We start from the raw sequence: 17,135 nt of genomic DNA, 5'->3' as shown, positions 1-17,135 counted from the left end.
ACACATATTAGAGAATTAAATAATTCACAGATATCATTAGAGTTGCCTATTTTGTGTTTGAAACCTGTGCACGGTTGTTACCCTCCATAGACCTAAGGACATAGGAGCAGGAGAAAGCCATTCATCCACTCGAGCCTGTTTCGCCATTCAGTTAGATCATGACTGATCTATACCCCAACCTCATTTAACTGCCTTTTCTTCAGATCCCTTAGTACCCTTTCCTAACAAAAATCTATTGATTTGACTTGAAAATTTCAATTGATCCACAGTCTTTTGGGGAGAGGGTATCAGATTTCCCTTTGTGTGAAAAAGTGCTTCCTGATTTCACTTGTAAATGGCCTTGCTCTAAATGTAAGATTATGCCCCCTTGTTCTGGACTCCTCTAACAAAAGGAAATAGTTCCTCTGTAATTCTTTGGCTTGGTGTCAATTTCTGTCTGATTATGCTCTTAGGAAAACATTCAAAAGTGCTTCACATGTTAATGCCGCTCTGTAAATGCAAGTTCTTGTTGCATAGTGCACTCTTTTCAGCTGCCTCTTCAGATAATTACAAATATAGTTGATTTCTTAACAGGTATGGGCATTTTTCTGGAATAAATCGTAAAGTTCAGTTAACATACCTGCCTCTTGGATGTCCAAAGACCTCAAGTGAAGAAGACGGTAGGCTTCCACGTGTTTTGTTTTTTGTGTTTTTTTATTCTTGGGTTTCGGAAGGTACTTAAACTGACATTGTTTAATTACTCAGTGTGAATTTCTTTATATTGCTGACTACTACACATTTAATGGAGCAGTTTGCTTCAGACAGCGTTTATTAATGGTTGAATAGCTATAATTAGCAACTTGACAAAGTAACCGTAGAAAATTGAAACCCCCATCATTTGGGTAAGCAATAATTTCAAGTGAAAGGGTACAATTTTTGATGCTGAGCCACCTGCAGTTTCCCAGGTGCTGTGTTATTGCAAAAGTACTGTATGACGTGCTTCTCAAATGGTAGAGGCTTCAGTTTAAGCGTCAGCCTTGGCTAAGGTGTCGCCTCTGAGTCAGAAGGTTGTGGATTCAAGTCTAGAGACCTGAGCGCACAATCCAGGCTATTGAGGGAGTGCTGCACTGTTGGAGGTGCCGTCTTTTGGATGAGACCCTGAAATTCTGCCTAACCTCTCAGGTGGACTTATAAGATCCCATGGTTCTATTTGAAGAAGAGCAGGGAGTTCACCCTGGTGTCTTGGCCAATATTTATCCCTCAACCAACATCACTAAAAACACATTATCTCATTGCTGTTTATGGGACTTCGGTGTGTGCAAATTGACTACACTTCAAAAGTACTTCATTGGATGTAAAGCGCTTTGGGAAAGGTTGTAAAAGGTGCTACATAAATGCAAGTTCTTTTTTGCTCCTAATAATTCTAAATTACCTATTACTAACAGACAACAAGAAGGAGGAGCCGTCACTACTGCTGGTATTAAAGTGGGGCGGAGAACTGACTCCAGCAGGCAGGGTCCAAGCTGAAGAGCTAGGTCGTGCTTTCAGATGCATGTATCCAGGAGGACAAGGTAAAACAATAAGAGAAACATTTATGTTTCCTAACATATTTACCACTAACAACTACTTATGCTCTGGCACTGTTGCTGTGACTTTCAAAACAAGTATCATCATTCCCTTTTTTTAAAAAAAAGTCACAATTCAGATTGTCTTCCCAACTCTCCTTGTTCATGCTCACAGCAAAGTGTAGTTTCCATAGACAGATCCATGCATACTGTGAATGGGAATTAACAATTAACCTTATCCTAGAGCCTTTTTTGAAGTTTCAGTGTAATGTGGGTGTCTTTTTACTCTGTGCGTTGCACAATGCCACAATGTGGTTGAAACAGGAGAGCTGCAAATGCAAGCAGGGTTTTGACACCCCAGCAGAAAATGTTAACTGACATAACAACAGTGACTGCACTGCAGAAGTAATTTATTGGTTGTAAATCATTTGGGGACATCCTGAGGTGTGATCAAGTGCTCTATAGATGCAAGTGGTTTCTTTTCTCATGAGGTTTGCAAAGCAGGTTTTTAAATCAGTTTTACCTTTTCGGGCAGGTAAAATGTGAACTGCTGAATTCTAGTATTTAGTTTTCTTCTAACACCTGACTTACAAATTGCTTGGTCCCAGGAACAACCCTTCATGGCCATTATGCATCTGCAAGCTTCACATGCGTCCATTATTTCCAAGACACAGTATGATGCAATTAGCGTGTAATGACTTTCCAGGGGACTAGCTGGGTGAGATAACCCTCATAGAAATGTACACCGTTCTAGATAATCCTGTATTGTTTTAATCTAGGCATCATGATGCAGATTCTTTTCCACATGTAGCTGAGTCCCATTTAATATATTGGCATATCTAAAATTTCTTCGAAAAAGGAGGTGACTTTAGACTTGAAGCAAGACTGGACACCTTTGCAATGTTGCTTGCTTACGCATATCTATTCCTCTCTACTGCCAATGAAATGCTAAATCATTGCCTTTGGGATCACCTCAAGGATTGACTTCTCCATTGTTATTCTCAGTGGCTTCCTTCATAAATTCTGGCTGATTCAAAACTTCACAGCCTCATCATCTCCTGTGCAAAGTCCCTATCTGCATCCAAGTCTCCGACACCAGATTACTGTTTGTTCTCTGCTCCCTTTACTCCACCATCAAAAACCAATCTTTTGGTCACTAAGCCCTCACCTCAGGAATTCTGAATTGCTGCCTCCCTCCTTGTCTTCAAAAGCTAATAATTCTCTTTTTTTTGTCCTTTGTTTCATCGTTTTGCTCCTGCCTTGTCATTCCAATTTTCCACTTTTTTCCTGGTTGATGTCGACCTTTTCTGGTTTGCAGGGGGGTTGGGTATAGGGAGCAGTGGTAGGGGAACTGCTAAGCAGCTAGTAGTGGCAGCTGAGAATGGGCCTAATTCGAAACCTGAGAACAGTGGCAACCAAGAACAGGCCCGCTGCCAACAGGTGGCAGGAGTAGCTGGAAGCCTGAAGGCTGGCATAGAACAGTGCAATGACTGCAGCAGGAAATCAAATCTTGGAGCTAAATGACTCGAACACCAAAAGGAATAAGTAACCTATTAATAAATAAAAATAAAAGCATCAAATGTTTCAAATTTAAAGTTTCAAGCAAACTTGTCTGAGGGGTGAAATCACTTGAGAAGAACCAAGCTCTCATCAGATCTGGGAGAAGCAATACTGAAAGTTTGCTTATGGAGCCATCCAGTGGCTAGATTGTTTAATTGAAGTGTGACAAGTTTACATAGGTGATACCCATACAGAAAGTGACACTAGGTAATCAAGTGGCACAAACTGGAATTGTGCGCTGATGTAAGGTTTCTTTTTTACTGTTTTCACTCAATCCTGTAACAAGTGAGGAAAATTGCAGCATCTAATGTTCAGCACAACAACTTGCATTAATATAGTGCTTTTAATGTAGAAAATGTCTCGAGGTGCTTTACAGGGGGGGAAGAAACAACAAACGGCTGTTATCCTCTAGGATAACAGTCAAGTAGGACAGATCCAATAAGAGTCCAAGTAATTTACAGTCTGCATCCCAATATTTCTTAGGCCCGTGAAAGGTTGATATCTTGTTCACATTCAGTAAATCTGAAGTTGCTGTTTCAGGAGGGGAAGAATTTCTTTAAAGTTTGTAGTTAACAACATGTAGAAATTAAATGGCAGTTTTAGCCCAATTTTCTGACAACACGCCACTTCAAATACAAAATGCCAAATACTCATCAACATTATAAACAGAAGAAATTTGTATGTCGGCCTATGGTAAGTACTGAACTAAAAGTTCTGAACTCTTATCACACAGCATAATACCCATGGTGCCTGCTGATTTAATAGTGTATAGTATGTTGTGTTAGATTTTTAATTCTTCTGTCATACATGTTGGTCATATTTAGAAAGGGTTCAATACTTAATACTTTGATGCTTTCTGCATTTCATATGTTATATATTTCAGGAGATTATGCAGGATTTCCAGGTTGTGGTTTGCTCCGATTGCACAGTACATATCGGCATGATCTAAAGATCTATGCATCAGATGAAGGGAGAGTTCAGATGACAGCAGCAGCCTTTGCTAAGGTTTGAAATACCAAGAATTTTATTAAGTGTTTATACCTCACACACCAATATATTTAAAGTTGTATTACTGCATATACTACAAGTTATTTTGGTTCGACTGATGTCCTCTAGAAATAATTTCTGAGAACAGTATTTTTCTTAAACTACTTTTAATAGGTTTCTGATCCCTGATGTGCTAACACTACTACTACCACCATAACCCCATCAAATAATTTAATCTGTGGAGAGAAATTTGAGTTGACGTTTGTTGCCTGACTTGCTGAGTTTTTCCAGCATTTTCTGTTGTTATTTCGGATTTCCAACATCTGCAGTATTTTGCTATCGAAATAATTTAATCTGATGGGTATGCACCTGGTTGCAAACAGAAATCTGCATGTGAGCCCAGGGTAAACACAACTGCCGATATAATCGCCATTGCACTTGCTGGTTTAAAACAGTACATTGTGGATATAGTTGGGTTGTTGGTCCTTCTGAGAATAAAATTTGAATGGTTGACTGAAGTGAACTTTTCTGTATATTCTCCATGTCTGCTCTGTTAAGTGAAATGTGCCAAAATATTCTGCACCAGTAGTGTCAGTCAGCAGGTTATGAGCATCTGTACAATAAGATCTGAATAAACTGATTAAATATGTAGCCATATCTGCCATGCTGACAAAAGTAGTGATCCGTTATTTAGTCAATAAAGATTTCAAGTTGATTGGCATAGTCCTTTTATAAAAAAAAAAGTAAAGTAATATGAGCCGCATGTTCTCAAAATGCACTGTTGAAACAACTCTGTGATCAAAAACGGTAGGCAAATTTCAGGTAGCGTCCGGTTCTGCTAATTATGGTAAATTCTATTCATAATAGAAACAATATTCCAAAGTGCTGCTGCAAATGGTTTAAAATGTGGACTGCATGAAAAACAGCAAATGGGATGGATTTGTTTTTCTGTGAAATAATTATGTCTAAAATTGATGTTGACTATTTGCAACTAGGGATTGCTTGCTCTGGAAGGGGAGCTAACCCCAATTCTTGTACAGATGGTTAAAAGTGCTAACATGAATGGCTTGTTAGACAATGACAGTGATTCCCTGAATAGTTGCCAGCAGCGGGTTAAAGCTCGGCTTCATGAGATCCTACAGAAAGACCGAGACTTCACTGTTGAAGATTATGAAAAGGTGGGTGATTGATAGCTTCTTTTGATTCTAACATTTGTGTACCTATTTTGTGATTTAGTCATATGCTAAGAACTTAATTTTTTTTAATGGTTTTCTTTGGTCATCAGAATAGCACTGATGACATATTGATACCATCCTCCCACAACAATATTCTGTTGAGTTAAGACAGCCTGAAGTGTTTGTACATGTGTGTGCTTTCCATGAATGTGGCAAAGTATCTTCACACCAACAAAACAACAACTTGCATTTATCCAGTGCTATTAACATAGAAAAACACCCCAAAGTGCTTCAGAGAGGCATGATCAAAAAATGGACACCAAACTAAGGATGGAGGTATTAGGAAGGGTGCCCAAATGCTTGGTCATACAGATGGGTTGTAAGCTCGATCAGGGGTGACATGGGAGGACCTTAAAGAAAGAAACGGAGGTGAAGAGTTCAGGAAAGTAATTCCAGAGCTTCAGGTGGGTGGGTGGGGTGGGGGGGGGGTGGGGGAACTCCTGAAGTAGCAGAGCTATGCTTGGATAAGTAAACGTGGAACCAAGTGAGGGCAGTCCCATGGACCTGGACATGTGTTGGAGGAGGATGGTGTGTTTGACCATGTTGAAGATTGTAGAGAGGAAAAGGAGTGTTAATGCACCAGTTCCAGATGCCCTCCCCTTGTTCTGGTACTGAGGACCTCCCGTAGTTTGTGGAGTATAATTTTTCTGGTGGATGCAGGTGTATGTTTTCAGTTTAATCAGTTGAGTCAGATCAGATAATTTTATATCAACTTAACATTAATCAGTAATTTTGCACTCTTCCTAAAGCAATGCTAGGATTTGGAAGGTTATAGTCTGATGTGCAATTGGATATCCCTCTTTCTCATTTACCCTCCCTTTCTCAGGTTCCCACTCCTTCCTCATGTTGTTTACTCCAAATTATTGTTAGTATTTTTATGTTTACTTTTCTTTGCACTGCATTTCTCCTAATTGATTGTAATGCTAAGATTTATAAACTATAGATTTTAATCATGTTTCAATACATCAATCTGGATCTTATGCACATTGTAGGAGAGGACCAAGTATTTGTACCTTTCTGCTGGAGAAAGTTCACACAAGGAACTGTACTCTTGAAGTATTATGATGCAGCTTTCCATAAAGTCACTGAATTGTACAGAGCAGGAAAGTCAAAGGCTTGATCGTCAGAGAGTTGATTACAGAGGATATGGTTGTCGGAAGATACTATGCCCTAGAAATTTGTTGACGCCGTGTTCGTTTTACAGCTGCAAAATGGGTGCCTAAGTGTTGATTATGGCAGGTGGCATGTGCGTGCACATTCCACGCTGGAAGTGTGCCATCAGCTATATTGATAAAGGCTCCAGTATAGACGTCCAAAGCCCGCATCTGAAACAGGCGTTGGGCACCCTTTTTTTTTTTGCAGGGCCCCCTTCCTGAAATTGGGTGGGTCTGAACACAGCCGGTACCGGGCCTGCTGCATTCAGGATAACCATGTCTACAAAGGAACCGATGGAGGCAGTTGCCAAAAAGGTATATTTAAAAAAAAAAATAAAAAAAAAACTCCAGGAACAGCAAACTTGCTCCTCCTGGCTCCACAGCATTCCCGAAGACAGTTGCCACCCCCACCCCGCTAAACATCCCACCCCACGTTCCACCAGGGTGTACATACAGATCGCTGCCGGGGAGGCAGCTGGCGCAACTTTGTCCTTGTGGAGCCAGTGAGCTTTTTCTGGATGCCCAGTTGCCATTCACAACTTGCAGGCAATATGCTGATGAGGCTTGATGCCTAATTTGAGGTGAGCCTTGGGGCTCTGGTGCACGCTCCAAGCACACTGACTATTTCAGGCCAGAAAATGCACATTTCCACTTCTATGTTTGGCCTCCTAGGGAAAATTGGCTCAAGTTTACACTTCTGATCCCTATCTAAAAGCTGCTTAGAAGTGTGTTTGTGAGGAGTTAAGTAAAGATGTGATTGGCTTCAGCTGTGATGGCCCTGCTGATTTTCACTGTCAAGGGTCACACATGATTAATGGCAACTTGGTGAGGTACTGGATGGCAGCTTGCGCCCATGGAAATGTATCTCGGGCACAAAATTGGTGACCAAAAAAAAATTAATGTTGGAATTGTTGCCCATGTGACTTTCCCATTCCTGTCCTGTGTAAAAGCTGCTTCATGCATGTATGGCTTCCATTCATTTTTTCCCCACTGTTGAGAAGCTTTGTAGCCCCATATCACTTCAACCATTGCTCCAAGGAGAAAGATTCCCTATTGGTCTCCTCCACTCCATGGGCAATTTGGCGTAGACTATTGCTAGCTAGTGTAGGTAGTTTTTGAAACACTGTTGGATGGTGATAAGCTTACCAATTTCAATCAAGATCCCCAAAGAGGCTCCCATTGGTTTCATTGATTAGTTCTAGCAGTGCCTGGGGCTATTGGTAAGCATGCTGTAATCTGAGCACATTGTTGATTCAAGACTCGGAGTCCCTCTTGGTTGATTTCTAAACAAAGGCAAACTCTGGAATGGACATGGGAGCCTCAGTTACTCTGCCTCTTTATAGTTGCTGGTTCCTACACAACACTACCAAAACGTTAGCTGTCCAGGGCCTTTCTACACAGAGAAGATACACTTTGGCTTCTCCCCACAATTCGCAAAGGCTCCTGATTTCTTCAACTCTTCTATGTGAACTTAGTGACTATTTTCACCTTCACCCATACATCTGGAACATTTTATGAACCTCTCCTCGTGGCTCTGCCTGAGAAATCCATTCTGGAGGTTGAGACTTTGGATGATGATTAAGAATCTGACAGACATAAATAAAGAAGAAGGAAAGAAATTGCCCTACATCCTTTGTTGAACTCATTCCCGGTTCCTAGGGTGTTTGACCACTTTTAGTTCCAGGTTAACCCTAAGTCTGAATGTGGCTGCCCTGGATTCTTCTGACACAAGGGTGTCCTTTGGTCTTTGGTCCTTGCAGGTTTTGTGTTGCCCTCATCTCTGGATTGCAAATCTGGGACCTTGGGAAGAGATGTGAAAGCAGTCCCAGTGTAGACCAGAGTAAAACTGTACTTTTTGCTGCCAGCTTTCACCTACTTTATCTTGAAGTTAATTTCTATGCAGTGATCACTCTTTCAAGGAAAGCTTGTTGGTATCGGTTCTAAATTTGTCTTTTATCACTTTGAAGACGTTTTCCAGGTTTACCTTTTCCACACTTTTTACTGTCGTGTATACCTCTAAGATCACCTCACTTTAAAGGTCGCAAAGCCTAAGTTTCTCTTAACTTGCAACTTTGACACTAAAGCCAGAGTTTTCTTCGGTCCTTGCGGGTGGGAATGGAGGCGGGTTGGGTGGGAAAGCTGAAAAAAGTGGGAGCGGGTCGGGAACCCGCTGTCATCCCGCCCCCACGCGCCTTTCCCTCAGGCACGTTTGCCGGTGCGGCAGCAACCCGAATGGCAGAGGCGGGTGACCTAATTGAAATCATTATAACCTTGTTTACAGACACTTAAGAGCCTTTTTTCCCCCCCCTACATTTTAAATTTACCTGCATGGCTATGGGAACCACACTGCTCGGGAACCACGTCTATCAACCTGAGGCGGGAGTTGAGTAGCCATTACTCCAGCTGATTAGTTGACAACATGAAATGTACTGTAAAAGCTCCCACCTGAGAGCTGATCATGTTCCTCAGGCAGAAGCTATTGCTCACTGCATTCCCAGCACAGACTCTGTAGGCTGCAAGTCTTTCCAGCAAAGTCTCCATCCAGTGTCACCTCATTAGAAGAACACCTCTCACCATTGACAGATTGCTTCTGTCATCTCTACTTAACCTGCCATCTATTCCATCAACATGGGTGCTGTTTATATTATCTCTCCTTGGTCCTCAGAATCGAACCACAATGAGCCCCAACACCAGCAGCACCAACCTTCTCCGCAATTACCTGATGCTGCACAGGACAGAGGGCACCAGCATCTGAGTACATTGCTGCCTGGGAGGCCAGGGATGGCTTATCATGGCCAGATTTACTTAACTTGATGCAGTACACCCATATGGCTGCCACATGATGCGCCATCACCTGCGACACAGTGGTGCTCATGTTGGAGATGGAGACCTCCATTCTCTGAACATTTGCAGACATCGCGCTCGCAAAACCAGTCAGAGCCCCCTGCACTTCTTCCTGCACCTCCAGGATCGCCCTCTTTCTGGATGGCCTCCAAGGCTCAGTGTCTGCATGCAGCTGAGCAGAGCTAGGAACATTCTGCACCCTCCGGCGAAGAGTCTTCACTGCTGTCCCTGTCTCCACCATCTGCTCTTGCATGAATGACGTCATTGTGAGTTGTGAGACACCAGATGACAACACTACTCTCTCTTGCATGGGACCCACCCAGGTGTACGTATCTGCACTGGTGCTGGGTGCGCTTATGTCTGGTGATGGTGCACCCTCAGAGGCTGGAGGCTCCCATGAGGAGTTGTCATCTTCTTTCTCCTGGACAGTGGTGGTGGGGGGCCTCTTGATGGAGCTATGGGAGAGTAAAGAGATGAGTTAGATATGTCCTATGAAGAATGGGTACAAATACCATTATGCACATGATGACCATTCACTGGCTGCTGACATCAGTTCCCATATGAGTGACTGATGTAGGCCATGTAGCTCTATGAAATGTAATTCTGTCACCAGGTTGCTGAGATGTCCCCCTCTCTCCGTCTCCCACCTCCAGCTGCTCGGCGACTCCAGATATTCCTAAAACAGCCTCCTCTGCTGTTGTATGGTTTGCAAATGATGGAGGGCCACCGCCGGTTCTCCTCCTCACCCTCTTATTGTGGGCTCTCTTTTCCTGCAAGGAGGGAAAGAAGAGAAGGTTGAGTGAGAGTGATGGAATGAGTGTAAGGAATGGATGGGTTAGATCTTTAGAGGGAAACTATGATGGAGTGGGGTGCTAAAACCAAGTGGCCTCCTTGTGTGTTAATTGGTATGATTGCACGAGGATGAGGGAGAGGGTGAGGGGTGGCTAGTCAGATGGGGATATGAGTATATAGAGAGAGGGGGATGGGTGGAGGTGCAAGGTAAGTTGGTGTAATGATGTGCAGGGGCATGGTTGGGAAGGCAGAGTGATGGGGATGTGATGAGAGGCACAACAGGATGCAGTTGAGTGTGGCTTTGTACTCCCGTTTCCTGATCTAATGAGATCATTGAAATGTTTGCGGCACTGCACCCAGGTCCTCCTGACCACATCCCTGCTGTTGACCTCTGCAATCTGCAACCAGACTGTTTTGGTCTTCTGGGGAGGTCTCTTCCACCCATTGGAAGGGAAGAGGACCTCCCTGCATGCTCTGACTCCCTCCACAAGCATTTAGAGGGAGTCAATCGGAGAACCTGGGTGCAGCCCTCTGCCTCTGTACAATCATTGTCAAAGTGTTTGCAGCACTCCAATGCTGTAGTGCACTGTCAGCACTATGTTACATTAACCTTCAAATGTAATGTGGCCATGGCCCCTTTAAAGATCCCGGCTGAAAATGCGTCATGAATGACGTCAGCAGACCCGCACCATTTAATTGAGCCGGGTAAGGCGCAGGGCGGGTTTAATTGGCCCTATTGACATAAAGTCGTTCTGTGCAGTGGGATGGAGCCAGCAATGGGCTCGAGACCCGCCATGACGGCTGCCTACACCGGACTCACCCAGAAAATTCCGACCTAAGAGTCAACATCATGATTGGTCTCTGCGCTACCTCCAGTGCTAGAATGATTCCTTTGTGTCTGTGATCAGGAATGGGTGTTCTCTCTTTATTTCTTTTACTTTTTTCTTTCTTTTACTTTTTCTTTTTCTCTCCCTCCCTCTCTTTCTCAACACTTTCTCTTACTCTCTTTTGCCCTTTTGTTCTCTTTCTTCCCTCCCAAAGAAAAACTCGAGCGTATTTAACCGATCTATGTATTTTTTTTTAAAGTTGAGTTTTGAGGTTTATTGTGGCCTGTAATAGTTTTCTTTAACACTTTCTGTCTTTTGCAGCTTGCTCCAAATAAAAGCAGTTCTATAATTAAATCAATGCAGTTACTCAAAAACCCTGTTAAGACCTGTGATAAGGTTTATGCCCTGATCCAGAGCCTGACATCCCAGATTAGGCAGAGGATGGAAGACCCTAAATCAGCTGGTAAGGTATTTCATTTATATATAGACAATAAAGGAGAGGATGACAAAAGGGAATACGAAGGGGTTAGAAAAGATGTCAAAAAAACAATTAGGAAAGCAAAGAGGAGCTATGAAACTAAATTATCAAGTAATATAAAAAGAAATAGTGAAGTATTCTGCAAATACACAAGTCCTTCGATAAGGGACAACACGGTAGGCTCATGACAAAGGTTAGGGCATGTGGAGTCAGGACAAATAGCTGAATGGAGAGCAAATTGATTCTTAAAAAAAGCAGAGAGCAGGGGTAAAGAGTAGTTATTCAGTTTGGAGGAAGGTAGAAAGCAATGCTCCAAAAGGATCAGTGCTGGCATCACTGTTGCTCATAATTTATATTAATGATTTAGACTTGGAAACAAGTAACTCAATGTCAAAATTTGCAGATGATCCCAAACTGTGGGGTATAGCTAACACTGAGAAAGAATGCCACATAATACAAGAAGACATTAGAAAACTTGCAGACTGGGCGGTTAAGTGGCAAATAAACTTTAACAGCGATAAATGTGAGGTGATGCACTTTGGTCAGAAAAATAGAAACATTACCTACACCTTAGAAAATAAAATACTGAATGGGGTAGAAGAACAAAGGGATCTCTGGGTACAGGTGAACAAATCATTAAAAACAGCATCACAGGTCAGCAAAGCAATTAAAAATGCTAACCAAGCACTGAAATTTATTTCTTGGGTATAGAATTCAACAGTAGTGACGTTATGTTAAACTTGTATAGGACCCTGGTCAGGCCGCACTTAAGAGTACTGTGCATAGTTCTGGGCTTCATCCTATAAAAAGGACATTGAAGCAATGGTGAAAGTGCAAAATAGATTCACAAGGATGGTACCAGAGCTGAGGGATTACAGCTATCGGGAAAGATTGAACAGGTTAGGGCTTTTTTCTTTAGAAAAGACAAGACTTCGAGGTGACCTGATAGAGGTCTTCAAAATTATAAGTGGGTTGGACAGGGTAGATGCGGAGAGAATGTTTCCACTTGTGGCAAAATCCCAAACGAGGGACCATAAATACAAGATAGTTACTAATAAATCCAATAGGGAAATAACGAGAAATGTCTTTACTCAGAGAGTAGTTAGAAGGTGGAACTTGCCACCACAGGAAGTGTAGAGGCAAATAGCTTAGATGCTTTCAAAGGGAAACTAGATGAGTACATGAGAGAAAAGAGAATAGAAAGATATGCTGAAAGGCTGAGATGAGGCAGATGGAATGGGAGAAGATTTGTATGAAGTATAAACACCAGCACAGAATAGTTGGACTGAATGGCCTGTTTCTGTGCTATATATTCTATGTTTAAAAAAAAAAATCAGGATATTGACAGGACCACTAAGGAATGCACAAGATAAACTCACATTTAATGACCGCGAAATGGCAGAAATATTGAATAGCTACTTTGCCGTAATATTTATCAGGGAGACTAACAAGGGGTGCAAGACATTAGAAGAGATCAAAAAATATATTAAAATATTTGATATTGAAAAGGGGGAGGTAATTGATAAACTAATCAACTTAGAAAGGATAAAACCCCCCTGGCCCAGGTGGATTGCATCCATGCAAAATAAAAGAAGCTAGAGAAGAGATAGCAGCGGCACTATCGATATATATAAAACGGTATGTCTCTCTGTCTTTCTGTCTCTCTGTCCAGCTATACAATCAAAAGTTATAGAGCGTACCTACACATGTGTTACATCAAAAGAAAGCTTACGATTCCAGAACGGTCGTAAGCGTATTTACGTTTCGGTGAGACGAAAAATTGTGCCCGCGGTATACAAAAAACGTTCAAAATTCCGCTCATTATCTGCTCATTAGCATTGAGTGACGTCGAAGTCGACCAATCGTACGGTCGAGCGACCCGACGGTCGACCAATCGCTGCGTGGCGGGGGCGGGCCCTCCTCGAGTCGAGTGACGGGACGATTGACCAATCCTACGCTTCGGTGACCTGACGGTTGACCAATCGGTGCATGTGTGGGCGGGCCTTATCGTTCTGAACCGAGGTGAGTCGCCGCCATCATGATTCCAAACTTTTCATTTCTTTTTCCCGCTTTCTGCGTCTTTTTAAAAAAAAAAAAAAAGTTGCTTTTAAAACACATTGTTTTAAAAAAAAAAGTTAATTACTTTCTAAATCTTTTATCTAATCTCATTAATTTTCCTACCTTTCCCCGTTTTTGCAGGTAGGCCTCGAAGCCTGGGCGTCTGTTGCCAGCCATGCTGAACCCTAGGCAATTGTTTTGTGGCAAGCTCCTCCCACCCCTCACCCCCCACTGGGCCTGATTCCGAACCAGCGGCCAGCCATCTTGGTAAAGGCTGGCTGGGCTCACTGCAAGCTCCTCGCGCTTCATTCACGCTGGCGCTGCACGGCGCACGCGCACCTCCACACAGCGTGGCCAGAGGGAAGCGAGCAGGTTAGCGGGAGGGGAGGGGGAGCGGAGTGGAGAGGGTTACCCCGGCAACCAGGCTCGCCAGCCGCAATCGGCCGTCTCAAGCCGCTCCAGCCCGGCCTCGGGAGGGCGGGGCTCGGGTTGACCGGGGCGCTGCGCTCGGCATGTCAGTGCGTGGGGCGGCACGGAGCTCAGCGGAGCCATCGCCGGCAGAGGGGAGAGGGTCTGCTGGCTACCCCCACCCTTTCTACCCCCCTCCTCTTTCCTCCCCCCCCCGCCCCCCTCCTCCCCCCCTCTCCCGCCTCCTCCCCCTCTCCCGCCTCCTCCCCCTCTCCCGCCTCCTCCCCCTCTCCCGCCTCCTCCCCCTCTCCCGCCTCCTCCCCCTCTCCCGCCTCCTCCCCCTCTCCCGCCTCCTCCCCCTCTCCCGCCTCCTCCCCCTCTCCCGCCTCCTCTCCCTCTCCCGCCTCCTCCCCCTCTCCCGCCTCCTCCCCCTCTCCCGCCTCCTCCCCCTCTCCCGCCTCCTCCCCCTCTCCCGCCTCCTCCCCCCCTCCTCCCCCTCTCCCCCCTCCTCCCCCTCTCCCCTCTCCCCCCCTCTCCCTCTCCCCCCCTCTCCCTCTCCCTCTCCCCCCCCTCTCCCTCTCCCCCCCCTCTCCCTCTCCCACCCCCTCTCCCTCTCCCACCCCCCTCTCCCTCTCCCACCCCCTCCCTTTCACAATTCACAATTCAAATCGCTTTATTGGCATGATAAGTTACATCTTATGTTGCCAAAGCATCAAAATACATTTATGGTTTAGCACATAAACGCAGTTCTATTCATACAGTGTATAAACAGGTATATCCCTGAGTGTATAAATATACATTCGCATTGTTTATATATATTCTTTTCTTAGTTTACTGGTTGTTCCTCTGTTCGTGGCAAGCTGTAACATAGTGTGCCGCCAGTGTTATACAGCTTCTCTCCTCTCCCAGTAGGAATGGGAGTTTTTGGTTGTCATTCAGATTTCTGAAATCAGGGCATATTTGTGAGAATTTTTGGTAGAAATTCTCCCTGATGCCCTGATATTTTCCACAAGCTGTGAGGAAGTGCATCTCTGTCTCCACCACTCCCTGACTGCAGTGAGAGCATATCCTGTCCTCTCTTGGCAGCCTGGTCTGCCTGTGTCTGCCTTTTTCGATCGCTAGGCTATGTTCGCTAAGTCTGTACCTTGTCAAGGTTCTTCTCAGTTTGTTATCCTTTACCATGGTCAGGTAATCAGCTATGTTGTATTGTCTGTTTAGGGCCAAGTAGCAATTGAGTTTGCTTTGGGTTTTTGTTGTTTCTGCCCAATATGTCAGATATTTTTCCTTTTGCTTAGCGACGATTGTGTTGGGTCGAATTCTTTGTGTTACCCTGTCACTGTCCTGGGGCTGGTTGTTGTTAGTATTGTTAGTAGTTACTTCACTGAGTCCCAGGACTAGTTGACTGAGGGTATTCTTCTTTATGGTCAGCTCTTGGCATTTCAGGGCGTCGTAGTGATAGCATTGGGGGTTGCTCATTTGTAGGTGATTCCAAAATTTGGTGGCTCTTTTTTGGATAGTGATTATTAATGGATATTGGCCTAGTTCCGCCCTGCATGCATTGTTTACTGTTTTCCTTTGAGTCCGGAGGATACTTTTACAGAATTCTGCATGTAGGATCTCAATTGGGTGTTTGTCCCATTTTGCAAATTCTTGTTGAGTTAGCGGTCCCCATACCTCACTGCCATAGAGTGCAATTGGTTCAATTACTGATTTGAAAATTTTGAGCCAAATGCTAATTGGGATTTCTATTTGGATTGATTTTTTGATGGCATAGAAAGCCCTTCTTGCTTTCTCTTTCAGTTCATTCACAGCCAGTTTGAAGTTTCCCGTAGAACTGATTTTTAAGCCCAAGTATGTGTAGTTAGTGGTTTGTTCAATTTTGGTTGTTCCTACTGTGAAATTTATTTTGGGTCCCTGATGTTTGGATCTTTGCTGGAACACAAGGACTTTGGTTTTTTGGGGATTTATTGTCAGGGCCCAAGTCTGGCAGTACGACTCCAGCAGGTCCAGGTTTTGCTGTAGCCCCTCTTTAGTAGGTGACAGCAGAACCAGGTCGTCTGCATAGAGGAGGAATTTAACCTTGGATTCATATAGGGTGAGGCCGGGTGCTGTAGATTGTTCAAGTAGTTTTGCCAATCCATTTATGTAAATATTAAAGAGTGTCGGTGAGATTGGCGAGCCCTGCGTCACCCCCCGCCCCTGTGGGAAGTATTTTGTTTGTTTGTCTCCAATTTTAACTGCACATTTGTTGTTTGTATACATTGATTTAATTACATCATATGTTTTCCCTCCTACCCCGCTTTCGATAAGTTTCAGGAATAAACCGTCATGCCAGATGGAGTCGAAAGCCTTCTGGAAATCTACAAAGCATGCGTAGATTTTGCTTTTGTTATGGTGAACGTGTTTGTCAATTAGGGTCTGTAGGGTGAAGATATGATCGGATGTTCTATAGTTTGGCAGGAATCCAATTTGGCTTTTACTCAAGACATTGTGCTCCTCAAGGAAGTTTATAAGTCTTTTGTTTATGATGCTACAGAATACCTTCCCCAGGTTAATGTTTACACAGATGCCTCGATAGTTGTTTGGGTCGATTTTGTCCCCACTTTTGTATATGGGCGTTATGAGTCCTTTGTTCCAGATATCAGGGAAATAACCGACACTCAGAACCAAGTTGAAGAGTTTTAGGATAGCCAGTTTCATTTTGTTGTCTGTGTATTTAATCATCTCGTTTAGTATGCCATCTGTCCCGCAGGCTTTTCCTGGTCGCAGGTCCTTGAGTTTTTCAAGAAGTTCTTTTTCTGTTATTATGGCGTCCAGTGGGTTTTGGTTATCTTTTATGGCCATTTCTAGCTTTTCCAGTTTTTTGCATATTTGGTGTTGCTCTGGTCTTAGTGTGTTTTTCTGGTATAATTTTTCAAAGTGGTTTACCCATGTGTCCCCATTTTGAATGGCCAAATCGTCGTGTTGTTTTTTGTGTAGTGTTTTCAAGTTTTCCCAGAAACAATTGGAATCAATGGATTCCTCCATGGAGCTGAGTGTATTCTTAATATATTGCTCTTTTTTGGTTCTGAGTGTGTTTCTGTATTGTGTTAGTGTCTGACAATAAGTAAGGCGTAGTTCCTCGTTTTCTGGATGTCTGTGTTTTTGGTTTGATATTTTTCTAAGTTTTTTCCTCATGTTATGGCAATCTCGGTCAAACCATTTTTCATAGTTTTTTGTTTTGGGTTTGTTCTTGCGAGCTTTCAAGT

The 17,135-nt window shown here is 43.6% G+C and overlaps 1 protein-coding gene across 1 annotated transcript in view; it reads left to right on the top strand.

Moving 5' to 3' along the window:
- The window catches only part of ppip5k2 (diphosphoinositol pentakisphosphate kinase 2), a 207,207-nt gene that overhangs the window by 82,386 nt on the left and 107,686 nt on the right, over positions 1-17,135 (top strand). Inside the window, 5 exon segments of the mRNA XM_085987698.1 lie at positions 574-659; positions 1,425-1,550; positions 3,988-4,109; positions 5,087-5,269; positions 11,265-11,406. Of these exon segments, the coding sequence (XP_085843824.1) occupies positions 574-659; positions 1,425-1,550; positions 3,988-4,109; positions 5,087-5,269; positions 11,265-11,406 (659 nt within the window).

This window comes from Somniosus microcephalus, chromosome 1 (genome assembly GCF_052327205.1).
Source record: "Somniosus microcephalus isolate GS21.2 chromosome 1, FLI_Smic_1.0, whole genome shotgun sequence".
Taxonomy (NCBI): Eukaryota; Metazoa; Chordata; class Chondrichthyes; order Squaliformes; family Somniosidae; genus Somniosus; species Somniosus microcephalus.
The sequence above is the reverse complement of the archived record's forward strand: the minus strand, read 5'-3'. Positions and strand labels throughout refer to the sequence as shown.